This window comes from Microtus oregoni, unplaced genomic scaffold (assembly GCF_018167655.1).
Source record: "Microtus oregoni isolate MIOR12 unplaced genomic scaffold, Mior012 000086F_ref0000336, whole genome shotgun sequence".
Taxonomy (NCBI): domain Eukaryota; kingdom Metazoa; phylum Chordata; class Mammalia; order Rodentia; family Cricetidae; genus Microtus; species Microtus oregoni.
Window position 1 is genome coordinate 4,854,164 of NW_024544552.1, and position 15,132 is coordinate 4,869,295.

Here is a 15,132-nt window from a genome sequence, read left to right on the forward strand (position 1 = left end):
TAGGCGTTGTTAGTGGTTAGCGGGAGCGGCAGGGAGTTCTACCAGCCGCAAAGTCAACTCCTCGACATCCTTTTTTTCCTGCAATCACAGTTCAATTGGGTTGGGTGAGGAGAAGTTGCTTCCTTTTGTCACGCTAGCAAACTGGGGTCCATAGATGCAAAGCCGAGCTGTCCTTTAGAGTTTACAGGAGGTTTCGAAGGGCGGTGACAATCATGTGCTAAAGAATGACAAGTGTCAGGTTGAAGAGATGACTCAGAGACTAAGAGCACGGTCTGCCCTTCCAGAGGACCCGGGTTTGACTGCCAGCACCCACATAGAGGACCCGGGTTTGACTGCCAGCACCCACATAGAGGACCCGGGTTTGACTGCCAGCACCCACATAGAGGACCCGGGTTTGACTGCCAACACCCACATGGTAGCTCGCAATTGTCTACAGCTCTAGTTTCAGAGGTATCTGACCCCTCACACAGATGTACACACAGGCAAAATACCAGTGCACATGATATAAAAATATTGAAAAAGTGACGTGTCTAGTAACACTTGGAAAGGTGAGTTAACCCATCCCTTGTCCTCTATCTAGATACTGACAGCACTGAGATTATGACCATTATTTCCCCTCAATGTTGCAAGTCAGACCCACTTTGAAAGTAAATTTTCCATACCGGGCAAATGATTCATTGTCCAAGGAGGTCCCTCTACCAAACTGTGTAATAAAGCCATCAACAACACAGTGGACAAAATCCTGACCCACCTATCATTTATTTCAAGCCTTTAGTACCTCACATATTTACGCCCACATAGAAATATATCCATGCTTCAGCTCGTAGTCCCTGACAACGCCAAACTGAAGGTACCCTTAATTTATTTTGCATGAATTGTGGGTGTTTGTGTTCAAGCAGAGGCCAGAGGTCAACCTTGATGTCATTCCTCAGGTGCCATCCAACTTGCTTTCTGAAACAAAATCTCTTCATTGGCCTGGAAATTGTTCGTTAGGCTAGGTTAGCTGGCCAGCAAGCCTCAGAAGTACACCTGTATCTATCTCCCTAATGCTGGGATTAATTATAAACTTGAGCCACCAGGCCTCATGCTCACACTCTGTCTCCCCCACCTCTCCTGCCCCGTGTGTGTGTGTGTGTGTGTGTGTATTTGCATATTCTGAAAATCAAACTCAGGCCCTTGTGCTTGTGTGGCAAACACTCTCCCAGCTGAACTATCTCCCTGGCTCCTTTCTGAAATGCCTTTAAGTGACACATTAAAGAAACATGACATTCAGTTCTATTCTTGGTGAGATTCTGCAGTAGTTGAGCTCAACATAAAGGCACTGTACTTTATTGCTGTGGGCAGGGGAGAATTACAAAAGTCCTTGCGCACCTGACTTGGTGGAAGCCAACTCCCTAGAGCTCTGAAGTACTTGGGAGATAAATCCCAGAAGATGGAGAGGGATAGCCACAGAGCAAAGGGATGGTGGGCCAATAGCAAGACTTCTTGACAGGAGAGGCCTCATGCTTCTTCCTTTTTCTCATCACTGGCAGCTTCATCTTCTCACCATCTCTTGTGTGCCTTGCACGTTGTGCTTTTGGGCTCTGCTTTCCTTGCTCATCTGAGGGTTTTAAAATCATCTCCACAAGATGTAAAGGAGAGAGGAGCTTTGTCCAGAGCGGTGAGATTCAGAAGAGTGCCAGCAATCATCAATCCTGAAAAGATTCCCAAGTATAGATAGCCAACCAGCAACGGGCTCATCAGATGGAGAAGGTGAAATGGTGTCATAAATGGTTTTCCTGTGGACGGATCAAGTACAAGAATCAACATTTGATTTCTGCCTTCTGGGGCGAAGACACCAGCCTTTGTCTCCTTTTGAGCAGACAGCTCATGTTCACAGAGAATCCTGCAATTTTCATTGCACCAGTGTTTCAACTATTGACACCTGCTATGTTGAAGCCCACATTAGGCATAATGAGGAGAATAGCTAATTCATCCATCTTGTCTTGCTTTCTGTACCAGGTGAGAAGGATTGTAGGCTGGGAGAGGGCTTCTATCAAGAGGCTAGGGAGATGGTTTAAAGCAACACTGTTTGTGGTGGGATCAGAGGCATACGGTACTGGGGTAGCTTCCTTCCAGGCATGATTTCACAAAATTGCCTGTAATTGGCACTTCCAGTGAGTGTCAGTGCTCTCCGTCTGCAGCTGAGAGCCACTCTGAGGTTAGGTATTCCTTTCCAGCTCTGAAAACATCAAAGCAGCCATATCCAAGCTAATCTTGATAACCACGAGGCCACACATGCTCCGAGCTGCTAAGAGAAATTGGCTCCTGGACAGAAAGATTTGGTCCATGCGCCACCCAGCACTTCCAGAGGATTATGGAAAACTAAGCTGGATTTGTACAAAAATCATGCGGCATAATGATGTTCCCAACCTAGTAAATCCCAGAGAGTGGCCAGATCTCTGAAAGCTGGAAAAGGCTGTCTTCCTAATAGTCCACTTGCTGGCTCCGCGGTGTGCGTGAATGCCTGTAATCTCCAGACCTCCACTTTCATTTCCCAGTGTCATGAGATCCGGGCAGCTGCTTCCACGTGATCCTGGAGACCCTGTCTTCGTGGAAACCTCTGAAAGAGCTCGTTTTGGAGCTCCTCTTTAATGGAGTTCTCCCTCTTAGGTTCAGACTTGGCCTTCTAGGAGGTCCCAGCTTGCATGACTCCTGCATTTCAAGGCAGCAAGCAGAACCAGTTTTCTTGCCTAGGATCACCAAGTGTGGTTAACCTGTAGAAAGGAGCCCATTGGGCTGTGCAGAGAGCAGCTGTGCGACAATGAGCTCCTGCCTTCCAGTAATTGTTGCCTCCCAAGGTCCTCTTAGAAAGTCCTCTAAAAAGATGTTCAGTGGTGATGAAAGGAAAGTCTTAAAGGTCAAAGGCATCTGGACGCAATATAGCTGTCGGCAAGTAGTGTTAGGAGCTAGCTCGCTGGTTTTGACCCCCAGAGTGGTGAATGCGAGGGACAGGCTTTTATGGGTATGCAGTCATTCTGCAGAACAGACAGGCTAGTTTGATGTGTAGCAAGTCACCTCCTCAAGAACACAGAGCTGTCCATCAAACATGCCGCTATGCCCCTTTATTGTGAATGGAGACATAGCCTTTATTTTAAAAAGAGTAAGAGAAACTGAAATGAAATCATTTTACACCAACTGTGCAAATGTAGAAGTTCACCAGTGTCTTCCCACACAGAAGCTGCTGGGCTAGCTCAGAGCTGAGATGCCTTTGCCCAAGGGTTTTCCTCTTATGCTATAGGAAGGAGGCAATGGCTATCATCCTTTTGATCTTAGGATATATAAAGAAAAAGAGATTCTCTTAAATTTTTCATGTTCCATGCTGTTGAATAAAGAAAACACAAATAGCCTATCAAGATCTATCTTTTTGGGAGCTGGAAAGATGGTTCAAAGGTTAAAAGCACTGGCTGATCTTCCAGAGATCCTGAGTTCAAGTCCCAGTATCCACATAGTGGCCCACAGCCATCTATAATGAGGTCTGGTGCCCTCTTCTGGTGTGCAGGTATTGATGCAGGTAGGACACTGTATGAGGAATATAATTAAATAATTGATCTACATTTTTCTTAATTACCTTTTGATGCAATAAATTTTTAATCAGAATAGAGGTTTTTATTTTTATTGCATTATTTATTTAATTTGTGTGTGCTTGTATGCATGTTTGTGTGTGTGCCATGATATTCATGTGGAGGCCAGCAAACAGCTTGGGAGAGTTGGTTCTCTCCTTTCACAATTTGGGTTTTGGGACCAAACTCAGGTCATCCCCCTGAGCTGAGACAAGGCCTCGATATGTAGCCCAGACTGACTTTGAACTCCAATCCTCCTGCCTCTGCCCTCCAAGAACTAGGATTACAGAAATCTGATACCACACTTGTCAAAGTAAAGCATTTCTTGGGCACTGCTGCATGAGAGCCCTGTGGGAGGAGCTAGCGTGTATGTTCCCCACACCTCAGTCCTCCGTGCCGTGGACGAGATGCAGCGAGAGACACACACTACTGGTTCACATCCATAGCGAGCTAGAGAAACTTAAACAGAGAAACTGTGACCAAGGGAAGATAGAAGGACATCAGGGGCTGAGGGGACGACTTGCCCCTTCCAACATGGGGGAAGGCATAACCAGTAACTGAAAGCAGCCCTTTCTGCATTTTCAGGGGAATCAGATAGAGCTCAGAGTCGGTTGTTGAGTCTAGAAGATGCACTGAAGTGTAAAAATGCTGCTTGCACCAAGCATTAAAGCCAGTCCACTTCCATACAGCACTGCGGGCTTCTAAACAGCTGAACCTTTAGATGTGCCCGCCCGCATCTTTGCTCCTGTTGAAGGTGGAAGACTAGAGACTGAGGCAGAATTTAGAGGCTTTAAATACTCAGTTCTGAGAGTATCCCCCAGCATCCATTATCAGCTGCGGATACATGAGAGATGAAAGTCTTCTATGAAGGCCTTTCCCTCCCACCCCAGCCTCTTATATAAATCCAAAACTAAGCCTATAAATCCTCCTCTGCCCCTGCCCAATCCTGTAATCTGAGGACATACCTGTGACTTACAGAGGTGATGGAAGTTATACCATGTCTTTCTTAGGAAAAGTTGAGATTTTACAGCAACACACTCAGGAATGAGTTTTGTTTCCTATCTGACTACATTTTAAAGGGGGAAACTGGGTCTTTATTCTGGGAGTGATGGGGAAAACTGACCCCCATTCCTTAAAAATATTTACTCAGAATGAGATTTCTGGGTTAATTTATATATAAGAAAGTCACAGAATTAAACTTTTGCTATTTAAATATTGCTCAGCTAGGTGGTAGTGGTGTACACCTTTAATCCCAGCACTCAAGTGGCAAAGGCGGTGGATCTCTGTGAACTGGAGGCCGGTCTAGCCCACAGCGTGCGTTCCAGGACAGCGAGGCCACACCGAGAAAACCTGTCTTGAAACAAAACAAAAGCAAAAGTAAACAGACAAAAAAAACAAAAGCCGGGCGGTGGTGGCGCACGCCTTTAATCCCAGCACTCGGAGGCAGAGGCAGGCGGATCTCTGTGAGTTCGAGACCAGCCTGGTCTACAGAGCTAGTTCCAGGACAGGTTCCAAAGCCACAGAGAAACCCTGTCTCAAAAAACCCAAAAAAAAAAAAAAAAAAAAAACAAAAGCCCAAAAGCTTAGTCTTACCAATTGTTGGTTTTGCGAACCTAAAGTATTTAGCTTTTCTGCATCATGTAAAGATGTTTAGGAGAGAAAAATCTGTGAAAGTTAGTGAGGGAGGGGAAGTGAAATCTTCCATTAAGGGACAGTGGCAGGCAGAAGAAAGTAACACACGCAGTGACTGGGGAATGAGCTTTGCTGTGATGCGAAAGATGCAGAAGCCATAGGCAGCCTACTCCTCTTTTCAGAAAGGAGCGGGGAGGGAACTAGAAGATGAACATCACTGAGGCCACAGCAAGTGGTCTTTTTATCTGAGGGTGGAGCTTCCTGGTCTAGCCCTGACCAGGGAGCATCCTCATGATCAAAAGTGATGTGGATGTCCTTACAGCCTGGCAGCTGCATTTGCCTGCTGAAGAAGGCAGTCCAGTTGGTACTCTAGAGTTGGGAGTGGTTTATGAGCCCATCTCTGAGTAGCTAGGGTGTCCACACTCTACTGATGGCCCCACAGAAGTATCTGAACAGCACAAACTGTAGCCTATGGGTTATTAAAAAAGAGGAGGTAGGCATGAAGTTTGGAGGGGTAAGCAGTTGGAGGTGGATCTGGGAAGAGTTAAAGGGAGGAGTGTGGGTGAATATGATTAAAATATATTGTATGAGATTCATGAAATTCTCAAATGATTTATCATTATCATTATAGAAAAGAGATGTACAAAGTTGGGGCATGTTCATCATTGGTTTTTTTTAGGCTCCATACCTTCTGAAGTGCAGATTCTCATGCTTTAGGAATGGGAAGGAGTTCACGGATGTAGTATGGGAGATACAGACAAATCTCAACATCATGAGAAGTACAAATGAGTCGCACTGTAATCTCAGCAGGACCCCCTTGGTCTGTCAGAGCCCTAGATATTAGAGTAGTAATACAGTGTCATCCACCTCATGCTGATGTCCCCTGGGGGTCTTGAATACTCTCAATGGACTATATGGTCTCACTAGGTAGCAGTCGCTCCCAAACTCAGATCGTGAAAACATGGCTAGTGCTCGTCTTGGGCATAACGTAAAGTCTAGTGAAATAACCCAGAGTTGACGATGGAGCAATGTTTGGTTTTCCTCACTGTGGGCTCTGAGACTGTATATTTACATATCTTTCATTTTCAATACTTGAAAGTGGGTGAGAGGTAAGTAATCATCATGTTATCTAACCGGCGGGACACCTTTGAGACCATACCTAGGGAGCCCAGCTGTGCTGGGTTGCTGCAGACAATCTGGGAATCGCTTCTCTGCCTTCCCTATCTCTCCTTATTAAGTGGTGGAATCCTGGAAGCCTATGAGCTTACCCACTGGGCTCCTAAAGGAAGAAGTTACATAGCAGAATAAAAGCAAGGAAAGAGCTGCACCATGTCCCAGAACCAGTGCCGTGGAGCTTCATCCCTGTTTTCTTCTAGTAGTTTTACAGTTTTGACTCTGATCTGAGTTAATTTCTATATGTGGTATAAGTCGGGAGTCTAATTTCACTCTTCTGCATGTAAATATTTCATTTTCCTAATGCCATTGATGGAAGAGACTCTCCCCACTGTGTGTACAGGTCTGGGTATCCAATGTCTTAGAGAAGCACTGGTAAAGAGTTGCCTCTCCTTTCTGCTGGTCTCTGTGGGTCTGGGAGATTGCCAGTCTTCAGCTGGTTCTGCAGTTAACCATTGTCTTCTCAGCCCCATAGAGACCCATCTGTAGGAGCTCCTGGGAACTTGGCCATTAGAAGTCAAAGGATGGCCCAGTCCCTCCTAGTTTGATGGGCTCATTGGACATTTGGTAGTGGCTGGTGACAGATTCTGAAGGATCAGAACAACTTTCATACTGGAAGGAACAAATGAGGCCAAGTCCAATTCTAAGTGCAGAAATGGAACACTTGCCTCTGGCGCCTGTCTTCAGCTGACGATTGCTTCAGAGACATGGTAACACAGGTGCTATTTCTAGAGTATGTCTGTATCTGAGAAATCCTGAATTTTTCCCTTTCCTTCTCTGGCTGCGTAGGCTGCTGACCACCGTGCACATCCTCAGCCACACTGCCCCTTGCTGTGCCCGTGTGGAGTCTCTGCATCCTTCACTCTTTCTTTTCCGTCTTCCTTCCCAGAGTCAAGCTATGAGAATTGTGCGGACGGTGGGTCAGGCCTTTGAAGTCTGCCACAAGCTGAGCCTGCAGCACACCCAGCAGAATGCAGATGGCCAGGAAGACGGGGAGAGTGAGAGGAACAGCGATGGCTCAGGAGACCCAGGTAGGCACCGTGGCTGCAGAGGGAGAGGACACAGTGGGGGCCATGCTGTTAAGTGACTTAAAAACTAATTCTAATAATTTTACACTTACTTTGATTACATTTTTCCTTTTGTTCTCTTTTTGTCTGTTTTAGCTTTGAGATAAGTTTTTGCTTTGTAGCCCAGACTGACCTTGAACTTGGACTTCTCCTACCTTAGCTTCCCGAGTGAGGGATGGTGTTAATATGTCCCAATAACAACTAGTCAGAAACCATATCTACATGATTTCTTCTGCAGAAAAAGAAGTTCATTAATATGACAGTTTAACCAAGATAAAGTATTTAAGATTAGATAGATATACATATTTAGTTTAAGAAATGGAAGAACATGCCATAGTATTGAATGGAAAACCTAAATGTCATAAGCATGAATACTGTGTCTGACATGGCACAAATTTCTATCAGCAAAGGGGACATCTTGGTAACCTGTGGTACTCACATCCAAAAAGCTCATGTGGAAGAGTTAAAATGGTAATCAAAGAAAAATGCAAAAATTCAATTATTTCCATTAGCAAATGAAACATCCTAAAAGTCATATGAACTAATTATTCACATCAGAGTTAGAAAACAGAGGAGGCAGAGGCAGGAGAATCATGAAGAATTCAAGGCCAACCCATTCTACATATAGCTTGTCTCAAAAACAAATGAAAAAAGTTAAAAAAAATCCCCAAAATAGGGGTGGAGAGATGGCTCAGAGGTTAAGAAAACTGCTCTTCCAGAGGTCCTGAGTTCAATTCCCAGAAACCACACCGTGGCTCACAAACATCTATAATGAGATTTGGTGCCCTCTTCTGGCATGCAGGCAGAACACTCCATACATAATAAATAATTAAATCTTTTTAAAAATCACAAAAATAGGTATTATGCTTAAACAGCAGTATTGTCGCGTGGCTGGACAGAGAGGCTCCTGGTTTGCATTGGAACAGCACAGTCTCGGTCTCTAGGCATGCAAAAGTTAGTTCCACTTGGACTTGAGCCTAAGTATCTACTTCTGGAGAATAGCTCAGAGTGTGTGCCTCAGGGTCATGACATAATTCAGTGAGCTAATAGATTTTAAAAGGCCAAGTCTGATGCTTGGCACACAGAAAGCCCTAGATACATACATGTTAGCTATAGATGCATACATGTTAGCTATATATACATACATGTTAGCTACTGTTACTTGAGCACAGATGTGTGACAATTTTTTAAATAAGGGCAGAAAGTTTCTAGGAAAAGTGAGTAACAAAGCATTCACACTCTGTATTTAAATAAATATCCACATAGATGCGACCAGGGAGAGCTGTGCTGTTGTGAAGCAACTGAACCGCTCAAAGCAGGAGGCCAGAGCCCGAGTCAGGCACATGCACTAATATGTTGCAGATCCCTGGGGAGAATAACGTGAAAATACCCGCAGAACTCAAAATTCTACATGTCAGTTGACTCCTAAATCATGCTCGTAGTATCTCTAGGACTGCATTCTAAAGATAGAGCATACATGTGAAACAGTTAACCTTCTGCATGGTTACATAAGTGAGGAATCAGTTATAAAGCCAAAGGATTATAAAAGACAGTTTCGTTTCTTTTCTCTTTCTGAGGCAGAGTCTCGCTCTGTAGCCATGACTGTGCTGGTCTCACTCCATAGACCAAGCTGGCCTTAAACTTAGAGAGATCAGCCTGCCTCTGCCGCTGCCTCTGCTTCTTGATTAAAGGTGCGCACCATCGTGCCTAGCTATGAAGTCACTTTTAAATATAAATAGTAGACTATTGCTCAATGATTAAGAAGAATCCTCAGTTATCTGTGAACTGATATAACTCCATCTTAAGACATTTTGTCCATTTTGTAAAAATCAAGTTCTAGAACTGTGGTTATGCTTCCTAGAGATCACATTTTATTGTAAGTACGTAGGAATACTCATGCATACACATGTGGTATACATGTATGTACATGTGTGTGCACTTGCAAGTTTACCATGCATAGAATCTTCACAGCTTGATTCACCAGAAAGTGGCAACATAGATCATTCTGTGAAAAGGAGCTAGGTGGCTGAGGTGGCAAGAAGATTTACCCCCACTGTACTGATAACTTTTCTACCCTGGACACATGTTAGTCATAAATTAGGAAAACATGACATATCATCTAGAGCCCTGTTTCTCTGTGACCACAGGGGACCATCATGCTTCTTTCATGGCTCTCTCATTTGTGCCAACTGATGGTGGCCTCTGGCTAATGCAAGCATCACAGTAACCTTCCCTAATAATAACCATCACTAGATGGAGCCTTGTATTTTCCCTTGTGCACTGGACCAATTGTGGTTTATAACAGGCCATGGTCGTGAAAGCACTGTATAGGCTGGCTGAGCCATATCCCCAGCCTCTGGTAACACCACTTTGCCAATGGCCTGCTATCTTGCTGGTAGAGAGTGGCAGCCGAAATCTCAAGAGATTTCAAGCCCATGCTCACACTGGCAGCTGGTACACACACACACACACACACACACACACACACACACACACACAGAAAGCAGAGGACACTGATCTGGTGAAACCGCTTGATCCTAGAGTGAAAGAGATGACCATTGTCACCACAGAAGTCCTCTCTGAGGAGGTTACTGTAATTCCTAAGTAGTTAATTGGATCTGTCCCTCAGCCTCTGGTCACGGAGGTCAGGATGTCTTGGACTGACCCATTGACAAGAACTGCCAGTGCCCTTTCTTACAGGCAACACTAAGAAATAGGTCTTATTTTCCTGCAATCGGAACAGTGCTGTCCTTCCACCTACAGCCCCCTGCAGCCATCTGCTGGGGGAGATGACAGATTTCCTGTCATGCTGAGGAGGAGACTCTGGGGAATCCTTGGAGTTCCCAGTAGAGATCACTTCCTGTTCCTTGCTTTCAGTCTCATTTCCCCCAGGTACTCCAAACTCCTTCCTTTCCTGTTCTGGGTAGTTCATGTACCTTATAGCCATTGTTGGTGCAGTGCCCTCTGCTTCCTGCAGAGTTCCTCCTCATTCTGTGCTCTTGTTCTCCTCTGGGGGGCCTGATTCCTAGCTCCCATTCTCTTCCCTTCCCCTTTCAGAAACTCAGAATACATTGTTTTCTGCTGTGTGCCTGTGTTCTCGGCACTCCTGGAGGATTCCACTGACATTAACATCCAGCCCTCTGAGTACCAGGCAGAGGATGCCTGCCCTCTGTCTTCAATGGGCTGCGAACCTTGGGAGCATAGGGACCTCCTAACACAATAAATACTTGTTGAATAAACTGACAAACAGTCAATAAGTGTGGCCAAGGGACAGCGTGTGTATTAATCACTGTCAACAATCATCTATAAAGTGCTTATTCCATGCTAAGATGAGCTTGAAGATCGAGAAGAGATTCCAACCAGAGTGACTTTTAAGCCACCTCTTTGATGAGGAATGATGACACCTCCGCTGGGGGAGTTAATACAACTGAGGCAGTAAACGCAAAGTGAATTCAGAAGGCTGAACAGTGGATTGCCAGGAAGGCAGTGGTGGAAACAGTGGCTACTGAAGAGTCCGGCATAGTTACTCTCTTCTCGCTGTAGTATAAAAGTCAGCACCCACCTTCCAGCCATACTAGGCACCACTAACCCTCTGTTCTGTTACCTCTCTTTATGGAGCCCTGTCTAGTATAGAACTTGCCATGTAGACCAGGCTGGCTTCACGCTCACAGAGATCCACCTGCCTCTGCCTCCTGAGTGCTAGGGTTAGAGACATGCACCAGCACACCTGGCCTTTTCTGTTACCTTTTTAGAGACAATTTTCTTAATTTGCATTAATATACATGAGGTGTCATCTGCTTGGCATTCTTATCTACCTTAAAGAATGTAATTATATAATTGGCCTTCCACAGGTAGTGTCAAGCCCAGTGTGCTGGTAAGTTTGTATCATCTTGACATAAACTAGAGTCACCTGGACAGAGATAACTTCCATTGAGGAATTGCCTAGATCAGATTGTCATGTAGGGCATTTTCATGATTAATGATTGATGTGGGAAGACCCAGTCCACCGTGGCAGTGCCATCCCTGGGCAGGTCCTCTTTGGTTGCAGAAGAAAGCAGGATGAACAAGCCAATAAGTAGCACTCCTCCATGGTTTCTGTTGCTGCTTCTGCTTGAGTTCCTGCCTTGGCTTCTCTCAGTGATGGACTGTGATGGAGATGCATAAGCCAAGCCAGCCCTGTCCTCCCCAAATTGCTTTTGGTCATGACGTTTAGCACAGCGATCGAAAGCAAACTCATTCTCCCAGCATGCTTGCTTTGAGGTTTAAGATGGCAAAGATACATTAGTTGTATCTTTTCAAAACCAATCAAGCTTGAGTTGGCACACTCTATCATACTGGCATCCCTGGGGGAGAGGGAGGAAGGCACCTGCTGGCAAAGGTGAGGTTATATAGTAAGGTGAGGGAGAAAGACATATCGTGTGTGTGTGTGTGTGTGTGTGTGTGTGTGTGTGTTGTGTGGCTTCTCCTGCAGAGACAGGAACAAATGTTCATTCAGCCCACAGAGCCCTGATGGTAAAGAATAATTACACCCAAGTCTAGCTTGGAAAACCAGTGAGTTTACTGGGGTTCCTCCAGGACCATGGGTGATTTAAAGGAAGCTGCATCAAGAACACCATCCCTGAGGAGTCTTCTCTCCCCGGCTATTAAACTTGGCTAGAAATAGCTACACAGAAATCTCTTTCCTCCTTCCCATCTCTATCTGTGTTTGTGTTTAATGGGTGGTTCATTTTAAAGTAATTGTTTCACGTGCCTGGTAAATCAGTAATGTGCTGTTGGAGACCTGGGGAAGGTTGAGTTTGAGTCTGAAAGCCTCCTGCTGCTGTCATTCCCTGTTCTTCGTGGGAGATTCGTCTTTGTTCTGTTTGAACCTCCATCTGATCCGATCAGTCTGCCCACAGATGGGCATCCACTTGACACAAGGTCTATGGCTTTAAATATTGATTGCAATTTAAAAAGTAACTCCACAGCAAGCTCTAGAATAATCTTTGGCAGATGCCTGGGTTCTGTGGTGGCTGGCTCTTTAGCACAGACTGTTGGCCGCTATGGAAGTGAGAAAGTCATGACAAGAGGTCACTGGAGCTGCAGGCTTGCTACACAGGGCAGTCAGACTTTCATCCTGACCCTACCCTTGCCCACTCAGTGATCTCCAGCAAACCATGTGTTGGGTACCAGTTCGCCTCTGAGGCGCTGGAGAACACAGGTGAATGAACCCAGGGCGGGGTTTATTGTAAGCTCTTGGTGCTAGCCGTGTAGCTAGAGTTCTGCATATGGAACATATGCACAAGGGAATGGATGGGGGGATGCTCTAAAGGTCTGTAATTCACAGCAGGTATGAGCTGAGTGGTTGATCTGGCTTTCCTGTGGCCATGAGGCTGCGTATCTGAGTGTCAGCAGTCAGTGCCCTTTGGATCTGGAGGTGGAACCCTTTCTTCTTCAGGAAGCCTGCTCACTGCCTTCTCCTGGTCGCTTCCTTTATGCCTCCCACTCACCATCTTAGTGTGTGTAAACTGCTGGCAACCCGTTTTTTCTTTTCGCATCTGCTCTCCTGAGAAGGATTTTCCTATGAAGGTCCAGAGGAAAACCGATGGTTTCCTGTGGGGATCTGGCTTCTGTGTTGGGGAGCTTTTCATTGAATGCAGTGTTTATCTTTCCAGAGGAGCCCTGCCTGTGATGGGATGGCAGGCCCTTCATTGTACAGAGGAAACTTATTTACACTTGGAAATTGAAAAGGGCAAGTGCTGGAAGCTGTTCTGGCTTCTTTGATGTCAGCACTTTCTCTTCTGGGATTCAGCGGGGGGGGGGGGGGGGGGGGGGGTATGTTACTTCTCACTTACAGGCCTCCCAGTGCCTCCTCTCTCCTTCCCTGCTCTGTGCCTGTCTTTCTTGTCTCCCTCATTCTTCTCCCGTTCCCTGTACTATGGGGGAGGTATACCTTTTATATCTTTTAGCAACAGCTGCCTCTGGCCACCCCCAAGGCTCAGAGCAAGGTGGGACCACTGCTCAAATCTTTATTGCCTGTTTGTGCAGTTTACCCTCTCTCAGACTCTCCCTGGGGAGGGTTTCCCGGGAGAGATCTATTTCCTTGGAGGTATGCCTTCTCCCATGTAGCAACTGTCCAGCATGTACATAGACTGGGAAGCCTTTGGAAGGACTTTATTCAAATAAAACCTGCTAGCGGCCAGCAAAAGAGCGCAGCAGGTAAAGGTGTTTGCTGCCAAGACTGACAGCCTGAATCTGATCTCTGGAACCCACACTGCAGGAGAGAAGCGATTCAGGTCATCTGTCTCCTGACCTCCACAGGTGCGCCATGGCACATACTCACCCATACACGGACATACAAGTGCATAAATAAACGCAATACAAACAAGGAAATAAAAAGCTGGATCAGCTAGGAGGAAAACCTAGCATCCTATTGACTTCTAAATATTGAGCTCGCTCCCTTACGTGGTCAGGTTTATCTGCATAGAAAGGACTTACAGCCACTGGCTCTGCAAAGCAGACACGGGCCTGACACCTGGTTGTCTGGGCTAGTTCCAACGTTAGGGAGTCAGCACTCTGTGCACCCCGCTACCACCACCCAACTCTATTTTCCAGCTGCTGTTTGGTCTCTGAAAGCTATTAGGAAATTGTATTTGAAGAAATCGTGGTGAACATAGAGGAGCATGGTGGCACATGCCTGTAATCCCAGCACTCAGGAGGCAGAGACAGGAAGATAGGCATAGGTTTGGGGCTGGCCTTGTGAACTATTCTGAGCTATAAAGTCCCCCTCCCCATCTCGAAACACCAAAACAGAACATAGTGACAAACCTAATCCCAAATATAGGGTAAGGAAATATTCTCTGTGGAACTCTTGAGAGTAAGTGCCAGGTTGGGAAACTGAGGCTTGAGCTAAGAGGAAGTTAGAGATGACAGCGCCCTTTCTTCTAGCGTCTCTACACCTTGCTGTTCGAAATGTTCCAGGTTGTGGAGGTGCTGCACCCAGCTTGAGCAAACGTTTTGTTTGTTTCTGAACTTTACGATGATGTAAGACTAAAAGTATCATATGGGGTTGAAAAGGTGTGTTTGTGTACTTGAACAAAAGGACGTGTAAATGTCAGAGGAAGCCCATGGCACCCCTGGGCTTGACTAACGGAGGACTAACAAAATAAAGCGAAAATACTGTTCCTTATGCCATGGTTTCCTGCCCTGTTGTCTCTGCAGGCCGCCAGCTTCCTGGAGCCGAGAGGGCCTCCACGGCTGCGGCTGAGGAAACTGACATTGATGCTGTGGAGATTCCACTCCCTGGGAATGACATTCTCAAGTTCAGTCGTGGGGTGACGGACCTGGATGCTGTAGGGAAGGAAGGAGACATAGACTCTACGGTAGGTGATCCTCTGAGCAAGCTGTGTGCCTTATGGCTCCCCGGGCTGCAGCTTCAGAAGTGAGGTGCCCTGTCACCCAGTGGCAGTGCTAGAGCATATTTTGTCACCTTTCCCAGAGGTCTGACTTCCGCAGGTTCAGCATCCACAGGCCAGCACACATGTGAGGGTGCTTTGGAGCTTGTGTCTGAAGCTTATTGCCCGCCTGGGGGATCCCTTCAATGTTCTGTCCCTTTCTCCATACACAACAGCGTCTTGTGATATTTGTGCAGAGCCCACCCAACAGACCCATGTGATGCA

At 46.0% G+C, this 15,132-nt stretch overlaps 1 protein-coding gene across 3 annotated transcripts in view; it reads left to right on the forward strand.

The window, feature by feature from the left end:
- LOC121442107 (carboxyl-terminal PDZ ligand of neuronal nitric oxide synthase protein-like) overlaps positions 1-15,132 on the forward strand; it is a 289,142-nt gene that overhangs the window by 245,145 nt on the left and 28,865 nt on the right. For all 3 annotated transcript variants that reach the window (XM_041643580.1, XM_041643581.1, XM_041643582.1), the window contains exons 6-7: positions 7,297-7,438; positions 14,675-14,835. In XM_041643580.1, coding sequence (XP_041499514.1) covers positions 7,297-7,438; positions 14,675-14,835 — 303 coding nt within the window. The remainder of the gene's footprint in view (positions 1-7,296; positions 7,439-14,674; positions 14,836-15,132) is intronic.